The following is a 20,904-nucleotide window of genomic DNA, read 5'->3' as shown; positions in this document are numbered from 1 at the left end:
AGCCAGACTAAAAAATTGCAGAGAAGCCCAAGACTGATTTTGGAAAACAAATGGAACTGCCTGGTGAACATGATTATTTTGAAATATTCTGGGGAGAAAATAGGCATAGAACAAGCTGATGAACATGAGCCAAGAATAATAAAGTATGAAATTTAGTGACCTTATCAATGACTAGTGACTGTTTAAATAGTAAAAAAAAAAAAAAAAAAGCACCACACACATACACATACAACAACCAACTATTAAAGAGTTCTTATAAACCTATTACAAAAAGCACGAAGTGAAAAGGTAACTCAGGAAATATAAAAGATTATAATGTGTTCAGCATGCCTAGTGACAGTATTTTTGTTCTTAAAAATTGGCTAAGGTTTTTATAATCTGATAATAGTTAACACTAGGTAAGAATACAAAGAGAAGGGCATTAGTAGATGTCAGTGATAAGAGTGTAAACATGCATAGCTTTTCTGTAAGGCAATTTCCAAACACAGAAGCATTTTTAAAAGATGCTACAATCCTGGAAATGTGCCCACAGTATTATTTATAATAGCAAAAAGTAGAAATAACAAAAATAAGGGAATAAAATTTGCAGTACTTCTACATGATGGTATAGTACATTCATTAATGTATTTTCAAAAAATACTTAATAGCCACGTGCTCAGAACTTAAAGTAATATTTAAAAAACAGGCTAACTTATCTACATACATCATAACATAGTAAAGGTCTCATTAAAAATTCTTTATGTTTACAAAGAGAAAAGAGCATAAGGAAATGCTCCAAGATGTTAATAGAAATCTTTGTGATATTGTTAGCTTTTCATTTTCTTTACATTGTTCAATACATCTTAATATTTCCTATAAGTTTATTAATCATTTTTTAAATCATCTTACTTTCAAAAGACAAGATACATCTTGGTATATTTTTACTTTCATTAAGAAAAACAAATCTGTAAACACAGGAATGGGAATCAAGAGATTTGAGCCCTGCTTTCGGGCCACAAAGCTGTTTTATGACCTTGTCAATTAGCCATTTGGGATCTCCCATTTTCTCACACATTTTATAGGGTAATTGCAAGAATAAATTGAGACAATTTGAATGTTATATTTACATTTGTTTAACAACCTTTTATGCCTGTACAAAAGAAATGGAAATTGTGATCCAACAGATGCCAAATAATCAATTCAGACAGCACTCAAAAAGCCTTAGAAATGGCTAGACAATTTACTTATTCTCTCTGCACAAGACTCTATATAGTACACAGGGTTTTTAAGTAAGCAATGTTGAACTTGACATCTCATATATTTGTCTATGACTTATGACATTTAGTAAGTAGAAGTGTGCTATTTATTTTACCTGCATTTAGAAGACACTGTCAAAAGAGGATAGTGGGGCAACCTTAAGTATTCCCCCAAAAGACTATCATACACATGTACTAATATAAACTAGATTAAAGCATTCCAAATCTTTCCTGGGTTAAAACCAATTAAAAAAAAAAATACGTACTACTACCATTTCAGGAATCTGTCTCATGTAAAAGCAATCTATTTTTGACATCATTTCTGGGTGCCTGAGTGCAATGTAGCATATTGGCAAATGGCTTTAACGTTAGACCACTGGAGTTTAAACCCCAACTCTTTACCAATAATTACCTTCTACAATAATGGATGAGTTACTTAACTTTTCTAAACCCATTTCCTCATCTATAAAATTAGGATTAGTAATAGTACCTACCACTCTGGGTTACTGTGATTAGCACTTCTGCACAGAGACAACCCACAGAAGATACTATTAATACCCTTTTGTTCATTAGTGTTTACTGTAAGTAAGCACCTAATACATACCCATACTTACACAAATGCTCACAATTACCATGTGAGTCAGGTATTATTATCTCCATGCTTTAAATAGACAAACTGGCTCTGAGAGGTCGGTAAGTGATTCAACACAACTTCAAAATCTAATATGGTCTAACCTCAAACTCCTTCCTTTTATGTATGACCATAGTATTTTAAAACAAGATTTCCTATTAATGTCATACCTCTGGCTATCTCATCAAAATAATTCCTGAGTTTTTAATTAGGCATATCTTAATGCATAATGATATCAATTAACATTTTTCAATTATAAGGAATACCTCTACCTCAATCTCAGCTCCTCTGACATGGGCATTAAAGGAATATTCTTTAAGCCTTTATATACACAGTATCAGATAAAGCTTATTTTGTTTCTGATTGGAGTTGTAAATATCTCAGTAAAACCAAAGAGAACTTAAGTAACATATAAGCAGACACATACACATATATGTAAACAAATACATGTACATAAGGTGGTTTCACAAGTGATCTATTTAAAGGAGAAGACACAGTGATTTACTAACACATCCAGATACCAACTCACCTGTTAATGGAGCCCCATGAAAAGTCTGTGATCCCTGATATCCATCAGGCACTGAATCTGGTCCATAACATTCTGTAGGCCAACGATGAGGGGACCCCAAGTTACTGCTATTTAGTTTCAATTCCTGCATTTCTTTCTGTTGGAAGAAGAACAAAATTTTAAGCAATTCTATTAATGCCAGAAACAGTGACGGAGCAAAAAAACTATATTTACTCAGAATACACAGGGTGAGGCAAAAATACATTTACAGTTGTGTGCATGGAAAATAATACAATAATTAATAATAATACAAGAATCAACTGTTTTACATGCTCACAACTGTAAATCTACTTTTGCCCCACCCTATATTATGTATATAACTAGAGGCCAAGTGCACGAAATTCGTTAACAGGGGTGGGGGGTTGGGGGGGCGGGGGCGGGTGTGTCCCTCAGCCTGGCCTGTGCCCTCTCACAGTCCGGGAGCACTTGGGAGATGTCTGACTGACGGCTATTAATGCCAGAAACAGTGACGGAGCAAACAAATATTTTAAATGCCCTTTAAGAGACTCTACAGTCCAATAAGACAGCGGTTCTCAACCTGTGGGTCGCGACCCCTTTGGGGGTCGAACGACCCTTTCACAGCGGTCGCCAAAGACCATCAGAAAACACATATATAATTACATATTGTTTTTGTGATTAATCACTATGCTTTAATTATGTTCAACTTGTAACAATGAAAATACATCCTGCATAGCAGATATTTACATTACTATTTATATCAGTAGCAAAATTACAGTTGTTAAGTAGCAATGAAAATAATTTTATGGTTGGGGGTCACCACAACATGAGGAACTATATTAATACATTGTTTGCGGGTAGTTTTTATAGCGCGTTAACTGGTGGCACGGGCCATTTCTGCTAATTTTTTGTGCAAATCGCAACGTTCAGTAAAATTACGATAACTTTAGTTTACGTATTTATACGTTACCCGCATTCTACCGCTAGTCTATAAAAAACGTATTAATACGTGTCCCGCGCTCTACTACACTGGTAGAACGTGTAAACACGTTTCCCCGCATACAATGTGTTAAAGGGTCACGGCATTAAGAAGGTTGAGAACCACTGTAATAAAAGCTGATTACCAGATTCTTAATTCTGATAATTAAGAACATGATCCTTAATGTATTAACAATTCATTTGCTCCCATTCTTTCATTCCTTAGTACCATTACCTAATTCACTCACTCTAGATTAGAGTTAGCTCTAGCCTAAACAACTAACCTCCTAAATGGCCTCATCTCCATTTCCATTCTACACTTGCCTAAATTAATCGTTCTAAAGTTCAGCTCTAGCCAAGAAGCTACAAATTAAGTTTCTATCTCTGACATTCATGTCCTCAGCAGTATTATCCCAAATATCCTTCCAGCATATCTTCTTTCCATACTGTTTTACCCTTCGGTTCATGTGGACTACTTCAGCATTCTAAATTACCTCCCAATACCAGCTTTCCAATTGTACACATTTGATGTAACAAAACACTACTTATCCTTCAAAGTGATGCTCAAATGCTCCACTAGAAAAGGAAAAACTATATTTACTCAGAATACACAGGGTGAGGCAAAAATACATTTACAGTTGTGTGTATGGAAAATAATACAATAATTAATAATAATACAAGAATCAACTGTTTTACATGCTCACAACTGTAAATCTACTTTTGCCCCACCCTATATTATGTATATAACTAGAGGCCAAGTGCACGAAATTCGTTAACAGGGGTGGGGGGTTGGGGGGGCGGGGGCGGGTGTGTCCCTCAGCCTGGCCTGTGCCCTCTCACAGTCCGGGAGCACTTGGGAGATGTCTGACTGACGGCTAAGCCATCAGTCAGGCATCCTTAGCGCTGCCACAGAGGAGGCAGAAGAGGCTCCCGCCGCCACCACTGTGATCGCCAGCCATGAGCCCTGCTACTGGTTAGGAAGTGCTCCCCCTGTGGTAGCTCACTGACTGGGGGGGGGGGGGCGCGCTCCTGCACTGAGCGTCTGCCCCCTGGTGGTCAGTGCACATCATAGTGACTGGTTGTTCTGCCATTTGGTCGATTTGCATATTAGCCTTTTATTATATAGGAAAATCCTATCTAATAAAAGAGAAACATGGTAATTGGCGTACAACCGCTACCCTTCCCATTGGCTAATAAGGGTGATATGCAAATTAACGGCCAGCCAAGATGGGGGCCGGCAGCCAGGCAACTTAAACTGAACATGAGGCTTGCTTGCTTCAGTGACGGAGGACTGCAACGTTCCCCACCTGCCTTGCCGGCCTCTGAGCCTGCAGTTTGAAACATAGTTACAAATATAGAAGCTAAACAAAACCCCAAAAAGCTGCTTTCGGCAAGCCGGGATCTCAGAGCTGGAGTTGATACAGAGTTTCGATTATAGAACCAAAACAAACCAGATACCTTCTTTCAGCAGCAGAGGCCAAAGAGCTGGAGCCTCAGAGCTAAAGCTGGCCCAGAATAAAAAAAGAAAAAGAAAAAAAGGAGCAGTTGGGAGCTTCCGTCACCCGCCAGCCTGAAAACAGCCCTCAGCCCCTCACCCAGACTGGTCAGGCACCCCAGTGGGGACCCCCACCCTGAAGGGTGTGTGACCAGCTGCAAACAGCCATCATCCCCTCACCCAGGCAAGCCAGGCACCCCAGTGGGGAACCCCACCCTGAATGGTGTGTGACCAGCTGCAAACAGCCATCATCCCCTCACCCAGGCAAGCCAGGCACCCCAGTGGGGACCCCCACCCTGATCCAGGACACCCTTCAGGGCAAATCAGCCGGCCCCCACCCGTGCACCAGGCCTCTATTCTATATAGTAAAAGGGTAATATGCCTCCCAGCACCGGGATCAGCGTGACAGGGGGCAGCGCCCAAACCCCCTGATCGCCCTGCAGCTCTGTGTGTGACAGGGGGCGGGGCAACAACCTCCCTATCCGCCCTGCTCTGTTCGTGACGGGGAAGGCGCCCTAACCCCCTGATCAGCCCTGCTCTGTGCCTGATAGGGGGGAGCTCCCCAATCCCCTGATCATCCTGCGGCTGTGTGTGTGACAGGGTGCGGCGCCCCAACCCCCCCACCCCACGGGCCCTGCTCTGTGTGTGACGGGGTAGAGCCATAACCTCCCCATCGGCCCTGCCGTGAGTGTGACAGTGGTGGTGCCCCAACCCCCTGATTGGCCCTGCTCTGTGGGTGATAGAGGGTGGTGCCCCAACCCCACCCCCCCACGGGCCCTGCTCTGTGTGTGATGGGGTAGAGCCATAACCTTCCCATCGGCCCTGCCCTGAGTGTGACAGTGGCGGTGCCCCAACCCCCTGATCGGCCCTGCTCTGTGGGTGATAGAGGGCGGCACCCCAACCCCGTGATCCACCCTGCTCTGTGTGTGACAGGGGGCGGTGCCCCAACTCCCCTGTCGGCCCTACTCTGAGTGACAGGGGGGAGCTCCTCAACCCCGATTGGCCCTGCTCTATGGGTGATAGAGGGCAGCGCCCCAACCCCTGATCCGCCCTGCTCTGTGTGTGACAGGGGGCGGTGCCCCAACTCCCCTATCGGGCCTACTCTGAGTGACAAGGGGGAGCTCCTCAACCCCCTGATGGGCCCTACCCTGAGCGTGACTGAGGGTGGCATCGCAACCTCCCGATCTGCCCTGCTCTGTGCATGACAGGGGGCGGCGCCCCAACTCCCCAATCGGCCCTGCTCTGAGCCCAACCAGCGACTGCACCTAGGGATTGGGCCTGCCCTCTGCCACCTGGGAGCAAGCCTAAGCCAGCAGGTCGTTATCTCCCGAGGGGTCCCAGACTGCGAGAGGGCACATGCTGGGCTGAGGGCCCCCCCCATCCCCCCCTCCGCGAGTGCACAAATTTTTGTGCACCAGGCCTCTAGTATATTATAAACACTTTACCTAAGTATTTAATCCTTACACAGTTAGATAATATTAGTAACTTACATCTTAAAATGAGAAAGAAAGATATAGGAAATAACACAGCTAGGATTGAAAACAGATCTTACTCCAAAAATATTTTCATAACACCACTCTGCTGCCTAGACAAAAAGGCAGATGTATGGCCTTCTAATGGTATCCATGTGGCTATCAGACCTCTTGCCATTTTACAGACAACTAAAGGGCAACACCTTCCCCAACCCTAGAACCTATAAAATGTCCCTTACAAAACAGGAATTTAACAAGAAACTACTTTAACACGTTCAGCACCAAGCCTGTTTTGTCTTCCTTTCCGCTTAGCCCACGATATCCAATGTCACCGATATGCTGGCGGCACCAGTGACTGACCAGTCCGGAAGGAAAATAGAGTGTCAGTCTCCGGTGACTGACATGGCACTTAACGTGTTAAAAAAGCAAAACAACCATCATGTTAGCAAACAACAAGTTCACGTTAGAAAAAAATATCAAGTTTCGTTGTGTGGGCCCAGGTATCTGATCAGTTATAATGAGTGAAGTCAGAGACAGAGTCAGCATGTCTATTACCTTCTTCTAGAGGTATTTTCAAATACAAATTCCCCAAAAGCCTAACAACTGGGGTCAAAAATCTCTCGAATTTCCAGCTAAATAAATTCCCCAACTCATCCATCTACTGTGACTAGTCTAGATGCGGTACATTCATAAATAAGAAACTGGTGGCATCAAAAACAAAAATGTACTGGTCACTACCAATATATTATAAGTGAAGAGTGTATGTAATATAAAAGGACACAATTATTCAAAATTGACATAAAAATATTTGTGCAAATTCAATAGTTTGTTCCCTTCCCAACAGCATTTTTAATGCTCACACACTACTGTGATAGTTAAGGTCACTTTCATAGAGATCAAATAAGATCATATACATATAACTATTTCCTTAAATAATTAAGTCGAATTGATATGAAAATATTAAAAAGATAAAAGAGATTTTCTGAAGTTCAGAGCACTTATCAATTCCCAGATATAAATTTTTTTTTTAAATATATTTTTATTGATGTCAGAGAGGAAGGGAGAGGGAGAGATAGAAACATCAATGATGAGAGAGAATCACTGATCGAATGCCTCCTGCATGCCCTCTACTGGGGATGGACCATGAAACCCGGGAATCAAACCTGGGACCTTTCAGTCCACAGGCTGAAGCTCTATCCACTGAGCCAAACCAGCTAGGGCCCCAGCTATAAATTTGACACACACACACACACACACACACACTAGAGTTAAGACTGTGAAGTATGGTACCTATTTGCTTTGTTTAACAATGGACAGGTTACTTTGATTTTCTAAATTGTATAAGTCATCTCATTCGATTGAATGCCTTATCAATTGAATGACTATTCCATTGATTGTTATCATACTGGTCTTAGAGAGCACATTCTACTGTACCTGGAAACAGGACAGCACAATTACCCTAAATTGTTTTAGTGGCCACAGGTGGTGCGTTCCAGCTGACTCAGTGGTCCTGAGACCAGGACAGCACAATTACTCTAAACTGTCCTGACAACTCAGTGGTCGGGAGACCCGAGGGCTCTAGATAATGTGTTTCTATCAACTCACTGATCCGGAGACCCAAAACTGTAATTTAGATAACATGCCTAAGTTTAACCCAGGTTACCCAAGGACTCTAGATAATGTATTTGTCAATTCAGTGACCCCGAGACCTGAAACTGTAATTAACACGCTTAATTCTGCTTCTGTAATCTGCTTTTTTGGGAGCCAGGTGCCACATTCCAAACCCTGGGATGTAATCAATACCTTTGTAATTTTTGCCTATATAAGTCTGGTTTTGCCACCATCTTATTGCTATGAGATTTGGGAATGGCCCCTCATAGTCCCGGATTGCAATAAATGTGACTCTTTAATTCGACTTCTTGAGGCGTCCTTCTGTGATTCGCGGGGTACATTACAACAACTGAGAAATGAATTCATAGACCAAGGTATTTTCCCTAGTTCAATTAAATCACTTGGTGACCTCCTCTATGCCAGAAACAATGCTGTGTATTGTACCTTTGAAAAATTCACATCTGGTGGACGATACAGACATAGATAACTTCAAAAATATGGTGTTAATATGGGGGTATATAAAACACAGTATGATTCTATAGTAACAAGCAAAGGCACATTTTGAACACCTTCAGAAAGAAGTGAGGGAATAAAGAAGGAACCTTGGCATAAAGAAGGCACAGGATAGACAAATTAAGTGATTTACCTTAATGGCCTCTACTTCTTGGCAGATCATTTTCAGTAAAGAATTTTGATCTTCTGCCCACTGAGGTGGTGCTTTGGGAGAATACTAAAAATAACAATAAAATAGTATTTAGAACAGAAACATATTCCAAAATGGAATAATTCACTTCTTTCCCACTTACCTTGTAACTTTTACTTGGTGACAGAGAATACTTGGTAGGAGATGGTGTGGAATATTTCATTTCCGAATCTGTATTACGCAAAGAACCATTTTTATAAAGAGGACCTCCTTCACTATAGTCATCAAGTTGCTGCTTGACTGAATTAAGCATATCTTTTACAGACTCCAGGGGCACAGGCAACTAAAAATAAAAAACGTAAATCAAATTGTCTTAGTTTGCAAAAATATCAAAGTAAAAATTCTTAAATAAATGCAGTATTTTATTTTACTAATTTACTTACTTTTTCTCACTTTTGTTTAGCAAGCACTTTATACTTTAATAAAAGACATGAAACTGCTATGTAACCTAAAATCTGACTCTAAAATCTACGTTGCTTCTACTTTTTTTTTTTTTTAAGATTTTTATTTTTTCAGAGAGGTAGAGGGAGACAGAAGCATCAATGATGAAAGAGAATCACTGAATGGCTGCCTCCTGCACATCCCTATTGGGGATCTAGGCTGCAACTTGGTCATGTGCCCTGACCGGGTATTGAACCATGACTTCCTTCTTCATAGGTTGATGTTCAATCACTGAGCCGTCCTAACCATGCTGTTTCTACTCTTTCTGTTAGTCATAATAATGGCAGAATGTTAAATTGGGAAATTTTTTAAAAATATATTTTATTAATTTCAGAGAGGAAGGAAGAGGGAAAGAGAGACAAAAACATCAATGATGGGAGAAACCAAGATGGCAGCATAAGTAAACACTTAAAATTGCTGCCTTGCACAACCACTTCAAAAATACAACTAAAAGACAAAACAGACATCATCCAGGACCACAGGAAGGCTGTCTGAGTGGAAATTCTACAACTAGAAGGAAAGAGAAAAGCACACTGAGACTCTGAGGAGGTGCGAAAGTAAAGTGCAAAGGTACACAGGCGCGTGCGGAAAGGGCTGGGCTTTTTAATCAGGAGGGAGACACAAGCTCCCAACTGCTCTGAACTCCAGTTCCGGGCGAGTCTCTGGGGACGCAGGCTCATATGGGGAGAAACTGGACTGTCTGGCAGCGGGCGTAACTCGAGTGCGGCTTTCTCTCAAAGGTGCTTGCAGCGATTACCACGGGACACTGAGAACCAGGGCCTCTTAAGGCAGGGCTGAGGATCATCCATAGCTGTTTGCTCCGCCCTGTTGATTCCCTGAGACCCTGCCCCACCAAGCTGTGAGCAGAGGCTTTTGCATATGAATGGCCTGGCCCTTTGCAATCTAAAATTACCTAACAAACTGCAGCTGGGTCAGAGAGACCAAGAACATCCAAAAGAAGGCCCAAGCCTCCACAGAAGCTTGCACTGCTTCACAGCTGGGCCTCATCTGGGCACCTCCAAACCTCAAACAAGGAAGAGGAATCTGCAGATCTCTTCATAGCTCCTGCTGGGTAGCCTCAGGCACAGGCTAAATTAGCACCTCCTTAGAGATCCAAGAGCCCGTGTACCCAGTGGTCAGAGTGGGACCATCCAATTACAACTCCTCAGATCCATAAGGGACACACTCAAGGGGCAGACTCAGTGAGCACCAAAGCCCCACTGAAGCAGTCTTGCCCCAGAAGGGTGTCTCCAGCACAGAAGTTCTCCCACTGTAGACCAGCTGATTCTCACAGCCAATTGGCCTAGAGGTCTATTCCTCCCAGTGATACCTACAACAATCAAGGCTTAACTACAACAAGACTGTGCACACAGCCCACAAAGGGGTGCACCAAGAATGTCCACCTCAAGTAGCTGGGGAGGCTGAGCCACTGGGCACTATAGGACACCTAGCACAGAAAGCCACTCTATCAACACAGGGAAGCAGCCAAAATGCGGAGACAAAGAAACAGGTCACAAATGACAGAAATGGAGGAAAGCAAACTACTGGATATAGAGTTCAAAACCACGGATATAAGGTTTTTCAAGAATTTTGTAGAAACCGCCAATAAATTTAGTGAGACCCTCGATAAATCAAATAAGACCCTCGAGGATATGAAAAAGGACCAACTAGAAATTAAGCATACACTGACTGAAATAAAAAATACAGAAATCCAACAGCAGACTAGAGGATTGCAAGAATCAAGTCAAAGATTTGAAATACGAAGAAGCAAAAAACACCCAACCAGAAAAGCAAAAAGAAAAAAGAATCCAAAAATATGAAGATAGTGTAAGGAGCCTCTGGGACAACTTCAAGCATACCAACATCAGAATTATGGGGTGCCAGAAGAAGAGAGAGCGCAAGATATTGAAAATCTATTTGAAGAAATAATGACAGAAAACTTCCCCTACACCTGGTGAAAGAAATAGACTTACAAGTCCAGGAAGCGCAGAGAACCCCAATCAAGACGAATCCAAAGAGGACCACACCAAGACACATCGTAATTAAAATGGCAAGGGCAAAAGACAGAGAATCTTAAAAGCAGTAAGAGAAAAACAGTTAGTTACCTACATAGGAGTACCTATACAATTGTCAGCTAATTTCTCAATAGAAACTATGCAGGCCAGAAGGGAGTGGCAAGAAATATTCAAAGTGATGAATAGCAAGAACCTACAACAAAGATTATTCTACCCCGCAAAGCTATCATTCAGAATTGAAGGTCAGATAAAGAGCTTCACAGATAAGAAAAAGCTAAAGGAGTTCATCACTACCAAACTAGGATTATATGAAATGCTGAAAGGTATCCTTTAAGAAGAGGAAGAAGAAGAAAAAGGTAAAGATAAAAATTATGAACAACAAATACATATCTATCAACAAGTGAATCTAAAAATCAAGTGAATAAAAAAATCTGATGAACAGAATAAACTGGTGAATATAATAGAATCAGGGGCATAGAAAGGGAGTGGACTGACAATTCTTGAGGGGAAAGGGGTGTGGGGGATGCAGGAAGAGACTGGATAAAATTGTACACCTACGGATGGGGGGGGGGGGGGTAATGGCAGAGGGTGGGGTGGGAACCAGGTGGAGGGGAGCTATGGGGGGGGGAAAAAGAGGAACAACTGTAATAATCTGAACAATAAAGATTTAATTAAAAAGAAAATCAATGATGAAAATCATTGATCGGCTGCCTCCTGCACACCTCCTACTGGGGATTGAGCCTGAAACCCAGGTATGTGCCCTTGATCAGCAATCGAACCCAAGACCCTCAGTCCAGAGACTGATGCTCTATCCACTGAGCGAAACCAGGCAGGTCTGGGAAATTTTTCAATGAGAGCAAAATATGTTTACTAATTGATTTTGAATGGGAAGAAAAATATAGATATGAGAATGCACCAGACAACATAAATCTTAATCTGAGAACAGCAACACAAATTAATCAATGAAATATTTGTAAAGTTGAATATAACTGACATTAACATCATCATGACAATCTCAAACTGCTGAAAGTTGGAAAAAAGATGAAGATGAGAAGAAATGCTCTGAAGTTGTCAGCTTTCCACTTTTGATTTCAGCAAAAATTTTTTAATTGTCCAATCCTTAAGAATTAGTCTTAGATAGCAATACATTCTTAAAAAAAAGTCTTGTCTTAGAAAACTTTTCTAATTCCCCAAACAAGTATTTTTGTAACAGTATAAACCTAGACTCTCCATTTTAAAAAAGAAACTCCAAATCTGACAAAGCAATGCTATTCAAATATTTAAACACATACCCCCCTTCTGTGCATTATGAGTTATTACTGAGCATTTTTGAAATGACCAAATTATAACACCAAAGCAAAAATACTTATCAACCAATTGTCAATAATAAGAAAGAACAAAAAACCTGCAACTTACTTTCTTAACTACTGAAAGATTTGAATCACTGTCATCTAAAATCTTCATTAGATAGTCCCGGGTCTTTCTCAGATAATTTTTGCATTCTTCTTGTTCTTCAGGAGAATGGGCATCATTTTCAATGTCTTCTGCTTTTCTGTGAAAAATCTATACAAAGAATGCTTTTATGAAACAATTGGATTTTACTATTTGTTGTTTTTTTAAATATGGGACGCTTCACAAATGTGCATGTCACCTTTGCAGTGGGCCGTGCTAATCTTCTCTGTATCATCCCAATTTTAATGTATGTGCTGCCAAAGCAAGTATCAATTAGGTTTTTAAAACAAAAACTTTTAATTCATGTACTTCTAACTTACCAATGCAAGATTCCAATAAGAAACAACATTTTTTATAGATTCAAAAGCAGTCATAGCATCTTCTATATTTCCATTAACTGCATCCAATATAGCAAATGTTATGTGTGCTTCTTCTTCATATTCACCAATTTCAGATGCCTAGAGACATTTAGTAATTTTTAGTCACATTGCCTCAACCCAGAGTATCAAACCCAAATGATTTCCCAAAGATTTTGTATGTTCTAGTGAGATTAATAACTCAGTATTCTTTTGTGCCATATTTTATTTGTAACAACTAGTGCTTTTAGAAAGCAAGACTACCATTAAATAGTCAGGCAATTAATTTAAGCAGTTAATGCCTCCATTTATTTGTTTACATACTGGAAATCCATATCCCCGGTTAATTAACCAAGGGACCCTCCATTACCTGGATGTCTGCACTATGAAAGTGTTTAAACAGAGGGTCAGTAGGTTCAGGAATACTAATCCTCTTTTTGATCATCTTCAATAATGGCAAAACCTTCTTCCAATAATGAACACTTCTGCCTATGTATTCCCGCTGATCATAAAAAGAATTAAGATCGCTGCCCTAAAATAAAATAGAAAGTTAGGAGCACACAACCTAAGGAATACAAATGATCAGACCTAAAAGTTCATTTATAAATGACTGAGAAACTGGTTAAATTTCAAATCAAAGCAAAACAGAATCTCAAGTCATATCCTCAATTCTCCAATAGGAGAATAACTACCTACCTAATACCAGTGGTCATTCCAAAATCAATTGTTAAGCACTTCCCTTTTTTTCTTTTAATATATATTTTTTAATTGATTTCAGAGAAGGGAAAGATAGAGATAGAAACATCAATGATAAGAGAGAATCATTGATCAGCTGACTCCTTCAGGCCTCCCACCTGGGAGATCAAGCACGCAAGGCAGGCATGTGCCTTTACTGGGAATACAACCGTGACCTCTTGGTTCATAGGTTGACACTCAACCATTAAGCCACAACTGCCTGACTAGCCACAACTGCATGGCTAGACTCAACTGCATGGCTAGACTCAACTATTAAACATTTCCAATGACACTAGCCTAATGAGGCAGCCCAATCCATTTTTTAAAATTGCCACTTTTGCCCTAATCGGTTTGGCTCAGTGAATAAAGCGTCAGCCTGCGGACTAAAAGGTCCCAGGTTTGATTCTGGTCAAGGGCATGTACCTTGGTTGCAGGCACATCCCCAGTAGGAGGTGTGCAGGAGGCAGCTGATTGATGTTTCTCTCTCATCAGTGTTTCTAACTCTCTTTCCCTCTCCCATCCTCTCTGTAAAATATCAATAAAATATATTTTAAAAAATAAAAAATAGAAAAATAAAATTGCCACTTTTGATAGCCAAAATCTGCTACTATGTGTGTCAGTTTAGTCAAAGGGCTAAACATCTTGTCACAGAACAGACCAAAACTATTTACAAAGATCTATAAATGCCCTTTCCTACAAAGCCATGTGCTACTGAATGTAAAAAAAATTTCCGGCTGGACAAATTATAACTTAATTATTAAGTAGTCATAACAACAGATAATACTTATGTAACATTTATTATGTCAGACCACCATTCAAAGTGCTTATATATTAACTTTATTAACAACTATGTAGCAAGATTAAAAAAATAAATTTCTCCTAACATATCTGTTTTAGAACTGAATGACTTTCAACAAAAAGTTTATGACTTAAAAAAAAATATGTTTTTAAAAATATTTATATTTTAATAAACTCACCGTTTTCTGAAGGTATGTGGCCCAATGTATAAGAAGAGCAGGTTGAAGGCCATGTTTTTCCTGGCCCCTTAGAGCATTTATATCACGCTGAACTAGAAGTCGCAACTTTGCTGAGGTTCCAGGGCTAAAAAAATATGTTTATTTAATAAAGTTGATTTATAAACATGCATTTCAACACATGTGTTTGTTAATCATCACACTACATTAAATACCTAGGGAATAAGTTTTTAAATTAAATGGGTCTTTAAATAATAAACCCATGCAGTAAGTTAAAGGAATGTTTTTGTTTTACTACTTACATTGCTTTTCTGTGAATTAGATTACAAACTGCATCCCACCAAGATTTTTGTCTCTCTGTATAAAGTTGTTTACACACAGGAAATGGCAAGCATAGTGGCTGATAGAAGTTGCAGTGAGAACTACATTTTTCCTTTAATTGTAACTGGCTGTTATATATTACCCCAAGTAGAAATACCTGTTTTATTTAAAGAAAAACAATTTAGGTTAGAAAAAAATTTTTTAAAGCTCAAAATATTTAATTTGCTAAAATCTTTGCTTACTTCAAGATCTAAAATACATATTGACTCGGGTGCATTTGTTTCAAGTCTTGAGGTTTCCTGAGGCAAATGATGAAAAAGCTGTTTCAGCCATTTTCGAATTGCAGGTAAAGTAGGAAACAAATTCCACTGTAAACCAAGCCAGGTAAGGTGCTGAAGGCTACCATTATGTGCTCGGATGGCACCTGAAATAAAGGGGGGAGAGGGGGGAAAATGGCTTTGAAAACTTATATGACATCAGTTTTACCAACAACTGATTCACATTAAATATATCTTAATTTTCTCTATCAGAGCTGGGAAAAGTCTATGACAAGCAAAGTTTTATGTTCTTTTTGTTTTTGTTAACCCTTATCTAAGGATATTTTCCCATTAATTTTTAGGGAGAGTGAGAGAAAGAGGGAAAGGCAGAGAGAAACATCAATGTGAGAGAAACACACCAACTGGTTGCCTCCTGACCGAGCCCTGACCAGGGCCCAGGCCAGGGAGGAGCCCTGCAACCAAGGTACGTGCCTTTGACTGGAATCCAACCCGGAACCCTTTGGCCCGCAGGCCAACACTCTATCCACTGAGCCAAACCAGCCAGGGCTTTTTCTTTTTTTCTTTTAACACATTTCGTACCGCTCAGGAGTTTTCTCGTGTTTCTCGCGCCATCTGTTAAGGACCGCTCACGATTGTTCTCGTTTTTCACACCCATGGAAAAAGGAGCGAATCTAGATACTTATGTAAATTTTGTTTGGTCCCTCTTCATAGAGGAAAATGTTTTACGCAGTACCCTACGTTAAAAAAGTACTAGGAACTTTGTTTTTGTAAATAAAAATGTTATAATTATTGAAAAACAACACCTAAAGTGCATTATGATGATTTAAATAACGTGCAGTTTGCCCAAAAACGTGCGGTCACTGGCGTATGTCTTAGAGATTTCTATGCAGTACGCAATGTGTTTTAACATATTTTTTATTGATTTCAGAGGAAGAGAGTGGGGAGAGAGATAGAAACATCAATAATGAGAATCACTGATCAGCTATCTCCTGAACGCCCCCTACTGGGGATTTAGCCTGCAACCCGGGCATGTGCCCTGACCAGGAATCAAACCATGACCTCCTGGTTCACAGGTCAACGCTCAACCACTGAACAACGCCAGCCAGGCTGGGCGTTAATGTTCTTATTAAAGGTATTCACACTTATGTCTAGGAATTTTAAAAAGTTAATAGAGACAGTTCTATTCAAGTCCATCTGATGAAAAAAGAAAAAAAAAGACTCACTAGAACTCAATAAAACAAAATCTGACAAGGGCTAAATAAATAGCTACCCACTAAGAAATCTTAAAACAATGGATTTGCCTTTCAGTAAAGAGTCATTAAAACAATGTGCTACCACAACATTAATCCATTAGGACAGTGAAGAGAATTTTTCTCACAGAAGACATTCAGTACTGAAGAAGTTATGAGCTTCTGGATGCATAGAGAGGTACAGCCTTTCTGGCAATTTGTAAGCAATTTAAACATGTTCATCAACTTTGTCCCAGTAATTATTTTTATGAACCTATTGAAAAATTTGAAATGGAGACATTTTATATTATTTTTCATCACAGTAGTATTGATTTTTTAAATTGACTTTAGAAAGAGGAAGGAAGGGAGGGAGAAGGTAGAGAGAAATATCAGTCGACTGCCTCCTGCTTGTGCCCATAACAAGGGACCGAACCGGCAACCTGGGTATGTGCCTTGACACAATCAAACCCGCAACATTTTAGGGTACGGGAGAACACTCCAACCAACTGAACGAGGCTAGCCAGGGCCACAGTTTATTTTTAATAGTGAAAAAACTGGAAATGTCTTGAATACCCAACAATAAAAAGCAACAAGCAAATTATGATTAATTCATGAAACGGATAATATTGCCATTAACCATCATATTTACAAAGGTAGATATGATGGGAGAGAATTGCTGAAAGACAAATCATATGTAGAAGTATAAACAACTATTTAGGAGAAAGACATATGCCACCACAACCCACTACCAACCTCTTACACCTCCACCACCACTCCTCCCCCAAAAAAACACCTGAAAGGAATACAGGAAAATCTTAACTCATTATCTCTGAGTCAGTGGTCGCCAACCTTTCGGACCCCGCAGACCACCATTTGGCGACTACTGCTCCAAAGGTTTTCTTAAACCAGCAGTCAGCAGCCTTTTGGACCTCACGGACCACCAGTGGTCAGCGCATCACCGATTAGCGACTGCTGCTCTGGGTAAGATGAGTATGAACAATTTATTTCCCTTTCTGCTTCTTTTTCTCCTAATATAAAAAAATTAAGATTCAAAATGTTTTCTTTAAAAGATACAACTTACCAACATCATATCTAGCCAAATCGTCAATTTTCGGTGCTTGCACATCAATGTTTCCAATATCATCACTACCAAGGAAAGAGCTATCCTTAGGTGACTGACCAGAAAACAGAGCATCATACAATGCAGATTGACCACTTTTATTGGCAAAGGATTCTACAACTTCTTTTAAAAAATCTTGCTTGTCACGACTTAAGTTTAGCAGCATGTGCCCTGAAAAACAAATTATTTCCATCATCTAAAGTATACAGATTGTTTGTACTCATATCTCTCAATAGTTTTATTCATATTCACCAAGAGGAAATAACAATTATCTGAGACATAACCATCCAACCCAACAACCACATGTGGATAACAAAAAGGGTGCTTGTACAAAAAAATGAATATAGATTCCAGGATTAATAGTATCTGTGTCTACATGTTAGAGTAAAAGGAAAGAAAGACAAGAATGTGTGTGAAAAATACCAAAAATATTTACATTTCAAATGGAAAAGTGTAGGATTTAAAAGTGGCCATAGGAGAGCAGGGCCAAGCTCAAATTCTCTGATCTGATACACTCATTTCTAAAACTGGCTGGTCAGAATTCTCCTTTAAAAGGCTTTTTACTTATTTCCAGGCCCTACTCTCAGAGATTCTGATTCCACAGGTTTGGGGTGAGTAATCTATTTCAAAAACACCCCTTGGATAAAGTTCCGATACATGCTACAACATGGATGAACGTTGAAATACTATTTTAAGTTTAAAAAATCTGACACAAAAGACCACATATTATATGATTAAATTTATATGAAATTTCCATATAGAAATGTCCATAAAGAGACCAAAAAATTCATGGTTGGTTACCTAGGACTAGGGGGGAAATGGGGCATGACTGCTATGAGTATAAGGTTTCTTTGTGAGAGGATGAAAATGTTCTTAAATTGTGGTAAAGTTTGCACAACTCTATAAACATACGAAAAAATAACTAAAATGTATACTTAAAATGGGCAAATTATATAGTATGTTAATTTTATCTCAATTAAACTGTTTAAAAACAACAACAAAAAATACTCCTTGTAGTTAATTCTGCTCGTCAGTCAGGTTTGGTTATCACCAAACTATTATTTCTCCAAAAGTGTGCAGAGACAAGCTCAGAAATGTCCAGATCAAAGACAGTAAAACTGACACCCTGCAAAGGTACCTACGACAGCCCTGCAAAGGTAGAAGGGAGACATAAAAAAGGTGCAAAGTCACTTCTCTAAGAACTAAAAGTCTACCTCCCACCAAAAAAAAAGTAGGTTGTCAACTAGAACAGCATTGTAAACTTAGACCAATAGCCTAACTACAGACCAAAGCTTACAGAAACTTTTATTTAATACTACATCTTCCTCTTTACAAAGTTCATGCAATTTCTACCAAAGCTGCTTCCTACAGAAAGTCTTCAATTCACTGCTTGAGTCCCCGGCTACATGAATAACTTAATGATTTTGCCTTAGCAAAACCAGGTAACATATAATAAACATTTAGGATCTATCACAAATAGTCAAAACTGGGAATAAAACTACAAATTCCAAGAGCCTAATAGAAAGTGAATATACTCCTCTATCTTCCTTACTATGTTGTCAGTTCCTTAAGAGATAGGTCTGTATCTTTTCATCTTTAGCCCCCATAGCAGTCTTGCAAGCAACTGATAAATGGCTGGCAAATCAGTAATTATTCTTAGTATAAAAACTATTTTTTAAAATATTCAGATGGAGGCTCTAGCAGCTAGAATGAGGAGAGGTTAAGAAGTTTCTCCATCTGGTAACACACAATATCAAATAATTGTTCCTATTTCAGAATATAACACTTTTTAAAAAATTACTTATTTAATCCTCAACAAAGGATGTGTTGATTTTAGAGAAAGGGGAAAGGAGAGAGAGAGAAACATCACTGTAACATAGAAACATTGATCAGTTGCTTTGCGTATGTGTCCTGATGGGATCAAACCCCCAACCTACATATGTGCCCTGACCAGGAATCAAACCAGAAACCTTTCAGTGAATGGGATGACACTCAAAACAACTGAGCCACATTGGCAAGGGTAAATATACCATTTCTTCTAATTCTTTATCTCTTACCCCAGTGGACAGCAAACTCATTTGTCAACAGAGCCAAATATCAACAGTACAACGACTGAAATTTCTTTTGAGAGCCAAATTTTTTAAACTTAAACTATATAGGTAGGTACATTGTTTTTAACTTAATTAGGGTACTCCTAAGCTGGCCTTTGCTAAAAACGTCCTCAACCTGATTGAGGTACGTTCGCTGAGGTCGACCCCTTCCAACTCTCCCATCCACACTTGTATACTTGTTTCAGATAGATGAGTGTGGATGGGAGAGTTGGAAGCGGTCGACCTCAGCGAACGTACCTCAAAACAATGTAACTCCCCTGCGCTGCGTCTCCCGCCGCCCGCCCGACATCCCCCACTTCTTCTAATGCCACTTCTTCAAAATAGACTCGCCCAGGCCGAAAACCGACTTCTGCGCATGGGCCACGAAGTTTCAATTGCACTGTACGTGAGTACCCGCACATGGTATTTTGTGGAAGAGCCACACCCAAGGGGCTAAAGAGCCGCATGTGGCTTGCGAGCCGTGGTTTGCCAACCACTGTCTTACCCTAATCCAGTATGACAAAGAGAAACATGATTATAACAAATTCTCTCCCAAAAAGACAGATGATATTATCATAAGATGCATTTTAACAGAGAATTTTCCTTTTTTCTTTTCAAAATAAAACATCACTATTACCTGATTGGCTCAGACGATCAAAAGCCATGGTTTCCAGCAGATTTTGTCCACCTTCTCCTTTTATTAATTTAATCTTTGGTCTTGGAACCTGGTAATTTTATAATCAAAAAGTTTAATTTAGTGATACGCATATACTGAATAGTAAGATGGTCCTTTTTATTACATTATGTTTTTTTGATGATACGCAGTTAACCAACCAATTATTAGACTGGAACCTAGGAATTAAGATAATCTATAAAAGATGCCTGCAAAGAACATTCCTGAGAAATTCCCGCTAAAAGCACATTCAAATGGCATTTTTGGGAAATGGAGTGTTTAGAGAACTTTTCTACCTGCAGAAACAGAAACACCAAAACAGAGATTTGCTCAGCACTGGAACCATACTTGGAAATGCCATACTGAACAGAACATTTCTAAGAGCGTAGATAATTTGGGATACATTGGGATAAACTAGAATGACCAAGAGATGAAATGGATACCAAGCCCTATCCTAAAAGGAGAGCTGAGAATAAGGACACATTTGGAATACCTTAATCAATAAAGAAAAAAAAAAAAAGAGCTGAAAGAATGATGAAAAAATATTAAGAAAATTACCTTGTAAAAGA

At 39.5% G+C, this 20,904-nt stretch overlaps 1 protein-coding gene and 1 non-coding gene across 5 annotated transcripts in view; both read right to left on the bottom strand.

The window, feature by feature from the left end:
- Positions 1 to 20,904, bottom strand: part of LOC132230615 (E3 SUMO-protein ligase RanBP2-like) — a 96,765-nt gene that overhangs the window by 41,863 nt on the left and 33,998 nt on the right. For all 4 annotated transcript variants that reach the window (XM_059688336.1, XM_059688334.1, XM_059688335.1 and 1 more), the window contains 11 exons: positions 20,300 to 20,387; positions 17,534 to 17,743; positions 15,188 to 15,369; positions 14,927 to 15,102; positions 14,628 to 14,751; positions 13,286 to 13,447; positions 12,880 to 13,017; positions 12,524 to 12,670; positions 8,755 to 8,934; positions 8,595 to 8,678; positions 2,396 to 2,531 (listed from right to left, as the gene is read on the bottom strand). In XM_059688336.1, coding sequence (XP_059544319.1) covers positions 2,396 to 2,531; positions 8,595 to 8,678; positions 8,755 to 8,934; positions 12,524 to 12,670; positions 12,880 to 13,017; positions 13,286 to 13,447; positions 14,628 to 14,751; positions 14,927 to 15,102; positions 15,188 to 15,369; positions 17,534 to 17,743; positions 20,300 to 20,387 — 1,627 coding nt within the window. The remainder of the gene's footprint in view (positions 1 to 2,395; positions 2,532 to 8,594; positions 8,679 to 8,754; positions 8,935 to 12,523; positions 12,671 to 12,879; positions 13,018 to 13,285; positions 13,448 to 14,627; positions 14,752 to 14,926; positions 15,103 to 15,187; positions 15,370 to 17,533; positions 17,744 to 20,299; positions 20,388 to 20,904) is intronic.
- Positions 12,724 to 12,825, bottom strand: LOC132232094 (U6 spliceosomal RNA). The gene has a single exon (XR_009452253.1). It is a non-coding gene; the product is annotated as a U6 spliceosomal RNA (small nuclear RNA).

The sequence above is a fragment of the Myotis daubentonii genome, chromosome 3 (genome assembly GCF_963259705.1).
Source record: "Myotis daubentonii chromosome 3, mMyoDau2.1, whole genome shotgun sequence".
NCBI lineage: Eukaryota > Metazoa > Chordata > Mammalia > Chiroptera > Vespertilionidae > Myotis > Myotis daubentonii.
This window is presented reverse-complemented; position numbering and strand designations above follow the sequence as displayed.